Raw genomic sequence first — 15371 nt, forward strand, 5'->3', positions numbered from 1 at the left:
TAAAGCAATTATAACTTTAATCTTTTACATTAAATACTTTATATATACAGTAATACTTATACACTATAATATAATACTTTATGTAAAATTACTATTGTACAAAATAGAAATACAAGTGCAAATAATGAAGATTTAAATCTTGCTTAAAAATTAATATGAATTATACAAAATCTCAAAACTAACTTATAAAGGCTGCAATATTAAAATCTTTAAAAATAACAAAACCTACTTATAAAAATTGCAAAAAACTATTGCATTTAAAAATATAATATCTAAAGACATTGGTAAAAAATGGAAGAAAAATGCTAATGAACTTATTACACTAAAATGAATAATTAAAAGGTAAAATATATTAAAATAGGTAACTAATTGTAAATTAATAACATCCTTAGGTAATATTTGTATCTAAACTATAAATGGAAGAATATGAATTAAAAATTACCAAAACTCAAAACCCTTCAGCTAAATATAAGTAAGACAAATTACAGAATCTTATTTACAAATCAAAAACATAATCTTTAACTTTGGTATTGTGGTATTGTAAATAAACTAGATAAAAATGTAATTTTTTTTAATATAAATGCATAATACCTTCAGTTTTTATTTGAAACTTTAAAACCCAAACGGGGCAGTGCGTCCAAACTTCCGCCTGGGACTAAAATCAGGACTCAAACCTGATTGGTCAACTCTGACTCCTTTGTCTGAGAGCAATCTTCGCAAGCGAACTATCTCATGCTTGTATCTGTTTGAAATGAGTTAAAAACATTATAAATTTAATTTACATTTTTATGTCCAAACTTCACTATATTTCAGTTAAAATAGATTTTTTGTGTTTATTTGCCCCATTATAAGAAGGCTGACTTTACAGCTTCAACATAGAAAAACATTAATCCTTGATGTGGGAAGGTCAAATGCGAGACCTAAACATTGAGTAACAACTGTTACCCTGATCCAGTATTGAGTTGTCTGTGGAAATTTCGGATATTATAAATTATAAATGCCCTATAATTAAGCTGCTGATTAAGTGCTATGGCTCAGCAGGAGTTTTTACCAGTTATAGTGGTTACTCAATGGCGCTACAGCACAAAAGTAGTGGGAATTAAACCCAGGACCTCATGTAGTGAAGCCAAGTGTTCTAAGCACTACACCCTGTTGCTGGTCTTATATATTTAAAGATTAACAAGTTACCTTGTTAAGTGCGTATCTATGTATTCCTGCTGCTCCTTTAGCTGTTGCTCTGCTACAGTTGCTCTGGTTAAAAGTTGAGCACGTTCTCTCTCCAGTTGAGTGTTTAAATGAAGGTCCCTCATGTGGATATTAACGTCGGTTGATCTGTTCATTGAGGTTTGAGCAAAATTGGGGTTTCCTAGTGACCGGTTGGGCAACCTATACCGCATAAAAACATGATTTTAACTACCATCCAAAAAATATTATTATTTGCTCAAATTAAGAAAAAAAATTGCTAGTTGAACTTATTAATTTAAAATCAAAAGGTTTTATGTCTTATTTAGTTTATCAAAACTTTAATTATTAAAAGGTTATACATGGCCATTGTATATTTAAATTCTCTTACAAATTTTTAGCAGATTAAAAGCAAATAAATTGAATTATAATCTAATATCTAAAATAAATCTTACATTGACTTTTCAAATTGTTTTCTACTTTCCACCTCAGCTTTAGAAGCATTTAATTCTGCTTTGGTTTTGGCCAAAATCGATCTCAATTTGTTTAACTCCAGAGTGTTCTCTGAGATCAGATCGTTGTCTGTGATCACCAGCTCCGAGACATCAGGTCCGAGATCGACTGGAGGCATCCTTTGGAGGTCCTCTGCATCTTGAAGATCTTCTTCCCTCAGGGATTGGAGCTCAGATAACTGATCGCGTTGAACTCTAAGAAATTAGAATAACTGTTATCTTGAAACTGCCTTAGTTTATGTTGTAACAGTTAACACAGGTAATGATAGTTCAATTTTTTTTTTTGTATATATCTTTATCCTCGATGTGGGAAAGTCGAATGCGCGACTTAAACATAGATTAACATCAGTTTCTCGGACCCAGTCTCGAGTTGCCTGTGGCAGTTTGGGATATTATAGAATTTAATTGCCCGATAATTATACTGCTAATTAAGTGCTGGCTTAGCAGGAGTTCATACCGTTTATAGCTCCTTACCTAAGGGCGCTACAGAATGATATCAGTGGGGATCGAACCCACGACCTCATGTGTGGTGTAGCAAAATTAATGATCTATTGCTTGTTTTATACTTAGCGGAAATAAATACTGATATTATTTATTTTACCTGTAGTGGATAAGTAATTTTTCATGTCTTTGAACTGTTTTTCTCGATTGTTTTTTATAATTTCGGGCGGCTTTACTTAGTTGGTCTTCCCTGCTTCGAAAAGCTGATTTCATTTCCTTAAAGAAGATATTCAATTTTGTTTAACCCACATAGGCTATAACGTAACATAAAATAAACCCAAACTAACTTAATTATCATTACCTTCATCATTCCATCAACATATCTTTGCATAGCTTTGTTGTTGCGATCATTTTGTCCCTTTTTCGTCTTCTCACTTCGGTCTGATGGTGGTCCATTATCAACAAAATCCTTTAATAAAAAATACCGGTGATTATTATATAAACTTAGAATAAGAAGTGTTAACTTGAAAACAAAAAACGTTGTGATAGTTTCACAAAGCAGCAAGTTTTTAAGAGCAAAATATCTCTTATTATCTAGGTTTTGTTTTGGTAGGTGTAAATTAGTTCAATTCCTAATTTATTACAAACTAGTCGATAGCTTTTCCTACTAACTGCATTTTAATTGTCATAATATGCCTACTCATAACAAAAGGCAGTTTTATTTAATTTATAGGCTAATAAATTAGCCATACATATTTATATATACATTAGTGTTCACTAAGTTTATTTTATTTAAGTAAGTACAGCATTTTAACGACATGCTTGGGCCATAACTTGTTTTTTATATACAAGAAAATTACATAAATGTGAATATATCATAAAAAGAAAAATATTAAATCTCACAGCAATGTCTTGTACATATTTCCACAATCTTTTCCGATATTCTTCATTTGTTTCTTTGATTTCAAGTTGAAGTTTCGAGTTTTCATCCGAAGTCCTCTCCTGCATTTCCTTCATTAACATCATTGACTGAACACAAAATATATCAACCTTTTTATAGTCACTGTCATATGAATAGTTATACTGGCAGTGTGGTGTAGTGGTAAGAACACTTGCTACACCAACATGAGGTTTTTGGGTTTGATTCCTACTGCTTTTATGCCTTAGCGTCCTTGAGTAAGGCGCTATAAACAGTATGAACTCCTGCTGAGCTAGCGCTTAATCAGCAACATAAATATGGACCAATTGTAATCTATAATGTTCCAAACTGCCAAAGTTAACTCGAGACTGGGTCAAGGTAACAAATGTTACTCTATGAAGCTTAAAAATAATATACCAGTGTGCTTTTATCACTAAACTTTATTAACTTTACTAGGATCTAGTTAAATGAAACCATGTCATCAAAAATGTCTATATATCAGATTATTTTACAAAACAAAAATTAGTTAAAAAAATTCAATGCCAAAACCAAATTATTTTTTGGAAAATTATTTAGAAAGTACAAAAAAAACCTAATTAGTTACTAATTAATAATTACCGAAGCTTGTTCTGCACACTTCTGATTAGAAATTTGGATACCAGCATAAGCCGAAGCAAGTTGAGATTTTAATTCACTCAATCTTGACTCTAACTTCTTTGTTTGCTCGTCATAAGTTCGTCGAACTCTTGACATCACTTCATCTTTCCCACCTCTGGGACTGCCATCTAATAACTACAATTAAAGAAAATGTATTACTATCATGATTAAGTTATATTTTAGCATAAATTGTTTTACCTGTAATCATGTTGTTTTAGGTTCGTTTTTATTTTTATAAAATTAAAATTTTTTATCATCAAAAAAATGTTTAGGTCCTTAGATAAATAAACATGGTTTAATTTAAACTATTTTTATGTTATATTAAGTTCATTTCACAATTTATAAAATTTTAAGTTTATTTAAATTTAATGTAACACAAAGATTTTAGCAGTAATGTCTGTATAAAAACCAAAATTTACATAAAATTGTTAGGTTTATCTTCGTGTAGGTTTTTTTAATGTTTATTAATCAGTAAATTATTAATATACTGTGTTTATGCAACCACCAAATAGTAAATATTGTACGGCATACATTAAGTATGTAAGTGTATATATTTCAAGCCAAAAATGTGGTTTTGAGGTTTGATCTAAAGATAAGTAGCATGATAGTTTAACTAAGGGAGTGAAAGAGAACAGCCAATTAAGCCAGACATAGGAACCAAAAGCACCTACAGCATATGACTAAGTGTAAGTTAAGTAATGTGAAAATGCTTTTAAACAAAAACAGACTTCAGGTTTTAACAAAAAAAAGAGATTAAGTTTAAAGGAACTGTTTCTTTATAAATCAAGTATAATGTTTACAGAATTATATTTTATAGAATCGAATGAAAATTTGATTTAAAATGTAAGTGTACTATTCAACAATAAGCTAAAGTAATAGTGTACTACTAGGCTATAAGCTACAGTATGAAATTAAATTATGCATATTAAATATAGTTATAGTTACTACAAGCTTATATTTCTTGCTTAAGTTTAACACTTAATGATAAAATTAAAAATTATATTTTATTGATTTAATGAATAATTAATTAACGTTAAAAATCCTGCAAATAAAAGTTAAACAAAATAATTAATAATTTGTATTTTGGCACAACTTTCGTTTGATAAAACTATATTTTTATAGTACAAATAATATATATATATATTTTTTTTACTTTATAGCAAAAATGAATGAAGAGAATTTAATAGTTAGTGAAATTAAAAAACTGTGTACTTTAAATGGTAAAGAAAAATACCCAAAGAAATCAGCAAAACTGCTCCACAAACTTGGTATGATTTACTGGGACAAAAAGCCGGACAAAATAAGTTTAATTCGAAGTGCAGCCTTGTTAAACGCTGCCATTGTACGAGATCCAGAAAATGTTGGAAAAATTAAAAAAGATCAACTAAAATTCTGCCAGGATTTGTTACAGATTTCAAGTGCAGAAAATAAACAATTTGATTTACTGTCGCTTACTTTAAATGTGTCTCAAAATGTTAAAGAAATGAGAAACCAAACAATAACAGAATTAGAAAATTTAGAAATTATACCGGAAAATATTTCGGATGAAGAATTTTTAATAGCAAAAAAAAACAAAATTTTAAACATAAAAAGAATTCAAAATATGATTACTGAGAAATACAAAAACTTAATGACAGATCTTGCTAAAAGCATGATTAAAATCATGGGCAATCCACCATGCAAGTTTACTTTGGTTGGTATGGGATCTTTAGCACGAAAGGAAATAACTCCTTACTCAGATTTTGAGAACTTTATTATTCTAGAAGATAAAATACAAAACTCAAAGGACTCACAATCCATAAAAGAGTATTTTAGATGGTTTGCTGTAATCTTTCAAATTGTTTTAATCAACTTAGGTGAAACTATAATACCAGCAGTTGCTATTCCAAGTTTAAATAACAAAAATTTTAATTTCTATGATACCAACACCCCGCTTGGTATTTCATTTGATGGCATGGTCCCTTATGCTTGCAAATCACCAATTGGGCGGCAATTTAAAACAAAAGACAAACCTTTTATACTAGAGTTAATACAACCAGTTAGTATTATGGCAAGCTATGTAGAGTCAGAACATGATATAAAGCATGGTTACCACTTGGCTGATATGCTAAAAATGACATGTTATGTGGCTGGTGATATGGAGTTATACAAAAAATATGATAAGTTGGTTAGAGAAAAATTGCTTTACATTAAGCAGAACAATAATGAGGTTTTGGTAACAGCAATCCATAAAGAAGTGAAAGAAAATTTAAAAACATTTGATTTGTTGGATCAATTGGAAACTGTATATAAAAAGAAATCCAGTAATATCAAGAGGTTGATTTATAGAACGACGACATTATTTGTATCAGCATTAGGTAGAATTTATTGGATTGATGCATCATCTTGTTTTGAAATCATTGAAAAACTGTTCGAACAATCTGTCCTCTCACAAATGACAATGCTAGACAAAATAAATCTTCAATTTGCCATTGCTGTTGCATGTGAAACACGATTAAAAATCTACCAAAAACGAGAATCTCAATCTGACATTGTTAAAAACAGCAAAACTAAATCTGAAATAATAAAAGCGCTTGGTCTCAAATCCATAATTGAATACATTCAGATAAGTTTATCTTTACAGGATAATGTGCTAGAGTTTAACGGCCACTTGAATCTTGATCAAGACTGTGGTGAAGCTTCATTTTATCTTAAACAATACGAGAAAGCAATACATCAGGCAACTTTGAAGTTCAATGAGAATAAAAATAGCTTAACATCGGCAATGTGTCAACGCATTATTGCTCATAGTTTAAAAAAGTTAAATAAACCAGAGAAAGCAATGCAACATCATGTAAAAGCCCTTGAAATCCTTGAGGGATACATAAGTAAAGAACACCAAAAAAAAGATTTCGCAAATCTTTATTTCAATATCGGCAACTGTAAAAATGAACTGCAGCAACACAACGAAGCATTAGAATACTACACAAAGTCTCTTACTATCTACAAGTCTCAGGAAAACAAAGAATTTGATTTAGCTATGGTTTATAATGCAATAGGAAGCTGCAAACTGAACTTAAAACAATATTCTGAAGTTATGGAATACTACGATAAAGCATTGCAGTTGCATAAGTGCGCAACAAACACTAAGAACACGCCTAAAGAGAAATCTGATTTGTATAAGAATATAGCCAGATACAAGATAGAAATTAACTTACCTGGGGAATCTTTAACTTTTTATCAAAAAGCGATGGAAATTAATCAAAAGTTGACATATGATGAGAATTCTGACCGAGTTATAGCAGAAATTTACAATGGGATAGGTCGATGCGAAGAAGACTTGGAACATATTAATGAAGCATTGCTTAACCACGAAAAATCACTAAAAATTTGTGAGAAGCTTACTTCCCACGAATCACAAAAACTAAAAGGGATTGTGTGTTCAGATATCGGACTATGTAAATTTAAGTTACAATGTTACGATGTGGCTATAACATATTTAAAAGAATCAATTGAAATAAATAAAAATTTAATAAAAATGGATTATGAGACACAACTGAATACAGGACACGGATATTACAACATTGCACACTGCATTACACAAAACTTAGATGAAACTGGGAAAGCTACAACATCTGATGATCATATTCTCCATGAGGCTTTAAAGAATTACCAAGAAGCGATTAATATCTGTGAGAATTTAAATTCAGAGAAAGCAACAACAATTTGTTCACAATCTTATGATGAAATGGGGTTGTGTCAGTATTCCTTGAGCAATGTTTATGAATCACTGGATTTACATTTAAAATCTTTAAATATTTATGAAAAAAAGGAAAATCCTGATGATAGAACTCAGTTAGAAATAATTGCGGTCTGCATTCGAATTGCCATATGTTACAACCTACTCAACCAATATCAAACATCTTTAACTTACAGTTATAAAGTCATTGGCATTTGTGATAAACTACCAACAGATGAGAATACAGAATCGAAACTAGCCGAGGCGTATAGATATATTGCTGTGTCAAAAATATCAATGAAACAATATGAAGAAGCAATATCAGCAAGCGAAAAATCAATAGTTTTATATGAAAAACTATCAGCAGACCCGAAACGTGATTTGTTAGTTGCAGAAATAAGCAACTACATTGGTTTGTGTCTTATGAATAGTAACCCAAACGAAGCAATATTAAATTTTCAAAAGGCATTGGAAATTTATGAACTAGTTTCAACAGATAAATTAAAAGACATTCAAATTGCAATCACTTTCTCAAATCTCGGTGGTTGTTATGATGAACTTTATGATTATAAAAACGCTTTACAAAATTTTGAATCTGCAGTAAAAATCCACAAATCTTTGGACTCAGATTCAAGTTTAAGAAGATATTTTGATGTGTGTGAAAAAAATTATAAAAATTGCAAAAAACATGAATTTGATGATTTTTGTGATTCTTTTTGTGTTAAAAAAATGGGATTTTGTAAAATCTAGTTACATGTTACATTGAAAGAAAAACTTAATTTAAAAATGTGCTGTAAATATATGTATAAAAATTATAAAACAGTTTTTTAATAAAAATCAGTATTACTAAAAATTGTTTAAAAACTTTAATAAAATAAAAAAATTAAAAATCAACACTTACAGATGTGTCCAGGGCTTCCCTTTGAAGTTGCAGTCTTCTTTGTTTCAGGGTTTCCAAAGAATCGAGAGATTTCTTATTTGTAGCGATGTTGGCGTCTCTAAGTACAACCCTTGCTCTCTCTAACTCTTTTGTTGCATCGTCATGAGCCTTCCTCCGTCTTTCAACATTATCTCGAAGATCAAGAAGCGCGGCTTCTGATTCAATCATACGAGCAAGCTCCTCTCGCATCTCATTGTTTTTCTTTATCTGTAACAATGAAACATTGTTGTCATTGTTAAATTTAAAGAAAAATAAAAAAATAATAACTGTATGCAAAAATTTAAAATATTCCTATTAAAATTAACAAAATTTCAACTTTCATAAAATCTAACTCAGTTCTTACTTGTTCTTCTAATTCTTTCTCTTGTGAGATTGCCTTTTTCTTGAGAGCAACAAACTCATTGGCGATCTCTCTTCTATTCTCTTCCATTTGTCGCGCGTGTTCCGCCGATAAATCATGACTCCGAGAAAATTTGTTTTTCTCTAATTCAAATTCAACTAATTGGTTCTCCAACGTCAAGATCTGTTAATTGTTAATTAAAATTGTAATTTTACTAAGAATTTTAGAAACATCTATGTAACCTAATAAAAGTAACCCATAATAGTATTTACCGGCAGCGTGGTGTAGTGGTAAGAACACTTGCTACACCACACGTGAGGTCATGGGTTCAATTTCCACTGATCTTATGCTGTAGCGCCCTTGAGTAATGCGCTATAAACGATATGAACTCCTGCTGAGCCAGCACTTAATCAGCAGCATAATTATTGGGCAATTATAAACTATAATATTCCAAACTGCCACAGGCAACTCAAGACTGGGTCGGAGTAACTAATGTTACTCTATGTTTAAGTTGCGCATTCGACTTTTCCACATCAAGGACAAAAATATATACAAAAAAAATTAGATCATATTAATCTTTCAAATTTACTTTGTTTTTGAGTTCAAAATTTTCTGATTCGTATTCCTCAGTCAATCTATTGTTCTCAAGCTGTAGTTCAACTAAGCCTTTAGATACCTTTAAATTAAAATTACTTTATTAATTTGTTAACCTTATAATATTTAGGACAAACAGTTAAAAAATGGATTAAATGTCAAAATATATGATTAGTTATATTTATATTAATTTTACCCAGATTTTAAACTACTTAATCATATTTAATATTTTTTTAATTATATTTAGCAGTAAAAAAGGTAAACAATAGTTAGGAATGAATAACAACACTAATTTCATGGTTTAAAACATGTCATAGTTGTATACCATTTTACACATGGTTATAGTACATGATAACTTAATCACCAAACCCAGTTTATTTCCAAATTAATATATATTTTACCTTTAATTTTTCTTCCTCACTTGCCACCAGTTTGGAAGAAAGATCGGCTTTAGATTTCGAGATGTCGGTTATTTTGTCCTGAATTTGTTCCAGCCTCTGAAATAACCGATCATTCCTTTCACGTAACTGGGTCTAAATTATACAAGCTTAATTAATAATTAAAAATTTAATTAATTAGTTGATAGGCCCCTCTATGGCCAGCATTTTAGTTGTCATAATATAATCGCAACTCTTAACTAATATTTGCCGGTGATAATTTACCCTGCGCACTACAAACAACAGTTATATATATTTCAAGGCCTATGAATTGGACATATATTTATATCATCTACTAAGCTTCTTTATATATAGATTATCAATCAAAAACACTTGCAATAAAGCTGCAGCTTTACTATGAAATAATACTTTGTAAAGTTGGAATATATATGGTAAAACAATTTACGTTATCGCTTGTAACTTTCATCAGTTGATCCTGAAGATCAGGTCTCGACATCAGTCCTGCTCCTCCGCTTGCATCCCTTCCTCCAACATGTAATGTATTCGCCACTCGGGTGCGGTATTGAGTTACTAGGTTCTAAACAAGAGTCGAAACTCATATTTACACTAAACCCAATAAAATAAATATTTTTTAACACTTTTTAAAAAAGTTTAACAAAATATCTTCTACATTTAAGCAGAACAATTAAAAACAAGACCTAAACCTTTATTTTAAATTTTTCTTGTTTTTTCGCACATTAATAAAAGTAAATAATAAATACGATATACAATTAATATTACAACAATGCGACGGGAAAAAATGACAAAATCAATTTAATGATTTAAAACATGCCAAAAGTAATAATGTTTACATAAAGATTTTAAGTATGTTATGGCATGGTCAACAAACCCAACAATGTTATGACTACTTTAAATTAAAACTTATATCCCAAAAATTGTACCCAAAAAAATTGTACTTTTTTGAACAAATCGTACCTGGGCCAAGCTATCGTTGATAATTGGATAATTTTTAACTTGAAAGAGCAAACCACAACCAGTAAGCACAGCAGCCATAACTTCAGGTTTGTTATTAGTTGGGGGTAAACAACAAATCACCCTTGTCTTGCAATTGCCCCCCAGTATATCTTCCAATAATGAGGTTAGCTTCGAATCACTGAAAAAAATATAATATTTCTAACTTAAAGTAAGGTAATACTTAAATCTGACCAATTAATCTAAATATTCAAAGCCTTATGAAGTGACATAGTGCCCTTAAAAATGCCCTAAAATTGGGCACAGTGTCACTTTGTAAAACTTGATTATCTTTTTCAGTATTTTTTTAAATAAATTACTTTAAATAATTTACTATACTAGTTGATAGAGTGCACTACAGTTAAGATTTTAATTGTCGTAATATGGTCTCTAAACTTATACTTGCCCAAGATAATTTATTTAAGCACCACAAATGGCATTTATTTTGTAGGCCTACAAATTTTACATTTGTTCTACTAAGCTCCATTATATAAAGGTTATTAAAATTAAATTTTTTAATATTTTATTATATTATAAACAATGTACCTGTAGTTAATAACTCTCTCAGCCTCAGGTTGCCTGGCAATATCAGCCGTCAATTTGTTGAAACTAACAATAGATTTTGACAAAGCTGGACCCTCTCTTACTCTCGTTCGAGATAAATCTTCCGCTAGCTTCTCTGCTCCTGGAAGTCGAATAATTGTAAATGTAGATCGATTTGGGAGCGGGTTTTCATCTGTCATCTGCAAATTAAAGTTAAAAAATGATTCTAATATATACCACAGATTATAATTTAGTAGGTTTTAGAGGTAAATAAATATTAAAAAATATTTTTATGAAAATTTATGAAAAACAATTTGTTTAAAAATTTTACAGAATTAGAGTCTAAAACTTATCTTAAGTAGAGTTGACAAAAATTTATTTATCGCACAGGAATTTTAAATAATATAATTGTATTTAATTAAGCTACTGCACCCCGGGTAACTTTTATATATTTTGTCTTATATTACCATGAATAGTTCAAGTTGAAAGACGTATGATGCAAAGTTAGGAGAAGGACCGAAATCATTCGTTGTTGTTGTTCGTGTCATCCAAGATTGCCAGAAAGCTACAACAAAATATCAAAGTTAAAATAACATTTTTCTATTAAATTTAATAGTTTACTTGTTAAAAAAAAAAAAAAAACTATATATTATGGAGTTTAAAGGACAATATATAGATATAAGTATGACCAATTTAAACTGCTGTCTTTAGTGCGCATGTAAATTATCATAAGTAAATATTAATTGTGACCATATTAGCCCGAAAAAAATGCAGACCAGAGGGCAGGCTGTCGCCAAGTTATAAATAAAAATAAATAACATTATAGAGCACTAAAAAGATTTAATATTAGGTCTTTACCTGTTACAGCTTCTGCAGGGTTTCTACACACCTCATACTGTAAATTCTTTACATATAATCCTCTTTCAGGAGAGTGGTGTAACTCCATTGGACTTACTCCTGCGCGGCCTTTACAACAATTTTAACATTAATTTAATTACCACGAAGCTACTAAATTCAAATTGATTACAAACTGCTACATTTTAAACTCGATTACTATACTTTTAGGTGGCGTAAGCTTTTTAATCATATATAAATTAAAATTAGGCCTATGCCTAAAAATATATGAATTAATATATTGTATTAAAAAAGATTATATCCAAGTTATATTTTAAATATATGTTTTAATACTAACCAGATAGAGATCCTCTTGCGGCCATCAAGTCCCTGATAAGTTCAGAATAAATCTCATAATGGTACAACAACAATCTTCCTTTTTCATCTAATCTTGGTGATGGTTTTGCCCCATCAGATGCAAAAGAATTTTCTAAAAAATTAACATTTTTTTTATATTGTTTTTATTTTCGATGTGGGAAGGTCTACTTCACAACCTAAACATGGAGTAACATCGGTTATCCCAACCTAGTCTCGAGTTGACTTTGGCAGTTTGGGATATTATTGAATATTATAGCCTGATAATAAATCTGCTTATTAAGTGTTGGTTGAGCAGAAGTTTATATTGTTTATAGCGCCTTACGCATGGGCGCTATAGCATGAGAGTGGTGGGCATCAAACCCAGGACCTCATGTAGTGAAGCCAAGTGTTCTGACCACTACACCACTCACCCAGTCTAAAAAATTAACACATGGTATAAAATTTTTAAGCTAAACTTTAAAAATGGAGCTACGAACCTTGTATTTGAGAGTTAAGTTGAAGGATATTGGAAGTTACATAAGATATTGCCTGTGGAACAATACCAGGCTGAGAACTTGACTGTTCTCCCACTGTTGTAAAGGATTTTCCACTACCTAGAAAAAGAACCTTAAATCTAAAGTTACCATTTATGTAACTATAGAATATTACAAACTTACATATCAGATAAAACCAAAAATATAGTGGTAATTTATTTAATGACTACATTTATATTACATAAATGAATGAAGCATACAAATCAAAAATGCATTTTTATATTAATATTTTACTAAAAATTAAATTTTTATCCCAATCAAATACATAGAAATATAAACAACTAAAAAGTAATAATTTAACATACCACTTTCTCCATATACTAGTACACAAGTATTAAATCCAGCAATAAACAAATCGAGTAAAGGTTGAACTGTTTTAGAAAATAGTTCTTGATTAGTCGCATCAGGCTGATATAAAATCTGAAAACTAGAATCAAAGAAATTGTGAGAACAAAAGGTAATCGAATATTAAAATTTAGGCATACACAAATCAGCCATAATCCCTATTTAATATCTTTTAGGCAAGAATCTAAGTGTTAACATTACAACCAATATATATACATATTTTTTTGTATATATCTTTATCCTCGATGTGGAAAAGTCGAATGCGCGACTTAAACATAGAGTAACATCAGTTACTTTGACCCAGTCTCGAGTTGCCTGTGGCAGTTTGGAATAATATAGATTATAATTGCCCGATAATTATGCTGCTGATTAAATGCTGGCTTAGCAGGAGTTCATATTATTTATAGCGCCTTACTCAATGACGCTACAGCATAAGAGCAGTGGGGAATGAACCCACGACCTCATAGTGGTGTAGCAAGTGTTCTTACCACTACACCATGCTGCCAGTTTTGTTGTAATTGTAAAATAACCTTTACACCATTTTTAGACAAAAATATAAATTTTTTAACCTACCTATGTGAGTTACCACCCTGTTGGGCATGAACCCTTTTACCATCCGTTATATTTAAAGCAGACTGAACTTCACCAGGTAAGGGAGGGCGGATACGACCGACAGTATCAATATTCATGATTTAAAACTATTTTGTCAGATGATAAAACTGTATTTTTGATTGTTTAACTTAGTATAAAGCTTTAAATTTATGTGTAATTATAGGTAGGTCATTTTTAATTCGCTGAATCGTAGTTTGAACTGTATCAATTCAGTTAGTAATACAAAAATAACATCAACGTTTGCGCTAATGTAAACAAGTTTAAATCACCGAGGCAACAATACAGTAACCACCACATAGCGGCAATACTTTTCCACAAGGAATTATTTTTCCTCAAAATATTTAAATTTAGTAATTGCCTAAAGGTGTTTTAATTAGAAATTTTATTTAAAAAATTTGTGTAACATACTTTAAAATATTATATGTTTATGTTGTCATTTATTTCTATGACGCAACAAATGGTTTTTTAGTTACGTAAAATCGTAAAAACTTTAAGATTTATATTAAAAAAAATTTTTAGTGATATTTTTAGCAAAATGGATTGGCTTTTGTCAAATTTTTATCATGAAAAAGAAGAGAAAATAGAACCCCAGGATGACATTTCTTCGATTGCAGGGTTCTTTACGTACAATGCCCCACCCCCTCCCCCAAAAATACCAGAATACTCAATGCTTGAAAAACTGAAAATATTTCACGAAAACATATTTATGGAACTTCAAAGAATTTACGGCACTGATAAAGCAAATCAAATCCAGTTTCTTGCTGCCCTATGTGTATCAGTGCTTATTTATTTTACAGTAGTCAGCATCGTAAAAGGAATTTGCAGGTAACTTTTTCATGATATTTAGGGCTCATAATTATTCATTTATCCTCAGTTAAAAAATTTAGGAAATTTTTTAAATTTTTAGGTATTTTTAAATTAAAAGTCTTTAAATTTTGTTGTTTTTTAGTTTCAGTTGGAGGACAATAAACAAATGCATGAAATACGACAAAGTTTGCAATTTATTAGAATCAGAGGTAATTATTGTTTATAAACAAATAAGTGGCAAAGACGATTTTATTTATACAAAAATACAAATTAATTTAAACAAATGCTTTACAATAATTCAGAATAAAAGGTGTTTATTTAACGTGTAGAAGTGAATAAAAGTTCAAAAACGCAACAAACTATACTTATAATCATATATTTTAATCGCATAACATCTATAATATTAACTGACTTTTACATAGAACTATTAGTCTATTTTATAAAAATCGAAGAAAAAATTAAGAACGAAATGTTAACAAACATATTTCCAGGTAAAAGCCAGTAATGATATTCAAGAAAAAATGTCCGAAAACCTAAAGAATCATGGTTTAGTCCTTGATGCGACTTATATCAAACATGAAATGACATTGAATAAAACGCAAGAGCA

General features: G+C 30.0%; 2 protein-coding genes across 2 annotated transcripts; one reads left to right on the plus strand and one right to left on the minus strand.

The window, feature by feature from the left end:
* Positions 1-233: 233 nt before the first annotated feature.
* On the minus strand, positions 234-14201 carry LOC145744579 (uncharacterized). The gene is made up of 20 exons (XM_082562456.1): positions 13919-14201; positions 13306-13427; positions 12944-13060; positions 12448-12579; positions 12114-12221; positions 11723-11820; positions 11259-11455; positions 10677-10854; positions 10147-10278; positions 9705-9836; positions 9299-9385; positions 8713-8892; positions 8331-8576; positions 3673-3846; positions 3039-3164; positions 2497-2604; positions 2296-2411; positions 1638-1889; positions 1189-1386; positions 234-742 (listed from the first exon to the last, which is right to left on the minus strand). Exons 1-20 carry the CDS (start codon positions 14032-14034, stop codon positions 613-615), a joined length of 2949 nt encoding a protein of 982 aa, XP_082418582.1. The 5' UTR covers positions 14035-14201; the 3' UTR covers positions 234-612.
* On the plus strand, positions 4877-8212 carry LOC145746241 (uncharacterized). The gene has a single exon (XM_082564475.1). It carries the CDS (start codon positions 4877-4879, stop codon positions 8177-8179), a length of 3303 nt encoding a protein of 1100 aa, XP_082420601.1. The 3' UTR covers positions 8180-8212.
* Positions 14202-15371: the final 1170 nt, after the last annotated feature.

This window comes from Corella eumyota, chromosome 3 (genome assembly GCF_963082875.1).
Source record: "Corella eumyota chromosome 3, kaCorEumy4.1, whole genome shotgun sequence".
Classification (NCBI taxonomy): Eukaryota; Metazoa; Chordata; class Ascidiacea; order Phlebobranchia; family Corellidae; genus Corella; species Corella eumyota.

What these genes read in the sequence shown, in the direction of transcription:
- LOC145746241 (XM_082564475.1), top strand. Translation starts at nt 4,877, where the DNA reads ATGAATGAAGAGAATTTAATAGTTAGTGAAATTAAAAAACTGTGTACT.
- LOC145744579 (XM_082562456.1), bottom strand. Translation starts at nt 14,034, where the DNA reads ATGAATATTGATACTGTCGGTCGTATCCGCCCTCCCTTACCTGGTGAA. An exon ending in TTCAACTTGAACTATTCATG is followed by an intron (nt 11,456 to 11,722) that starts GTAATATAAGAC and finishes TTTAATTTGCAG; the next exon opens with ATGACAGATGAAAACCCGCT. An exon ending in TGAAAGTTACAAGCGATAAC is followed by an intron (nt 9,837 to 10,146) that starts GTAAATTGTTTT and finishes TGTATAATTTAG; the next exon opens with ACCCAGTTACGTGAAAGGAA.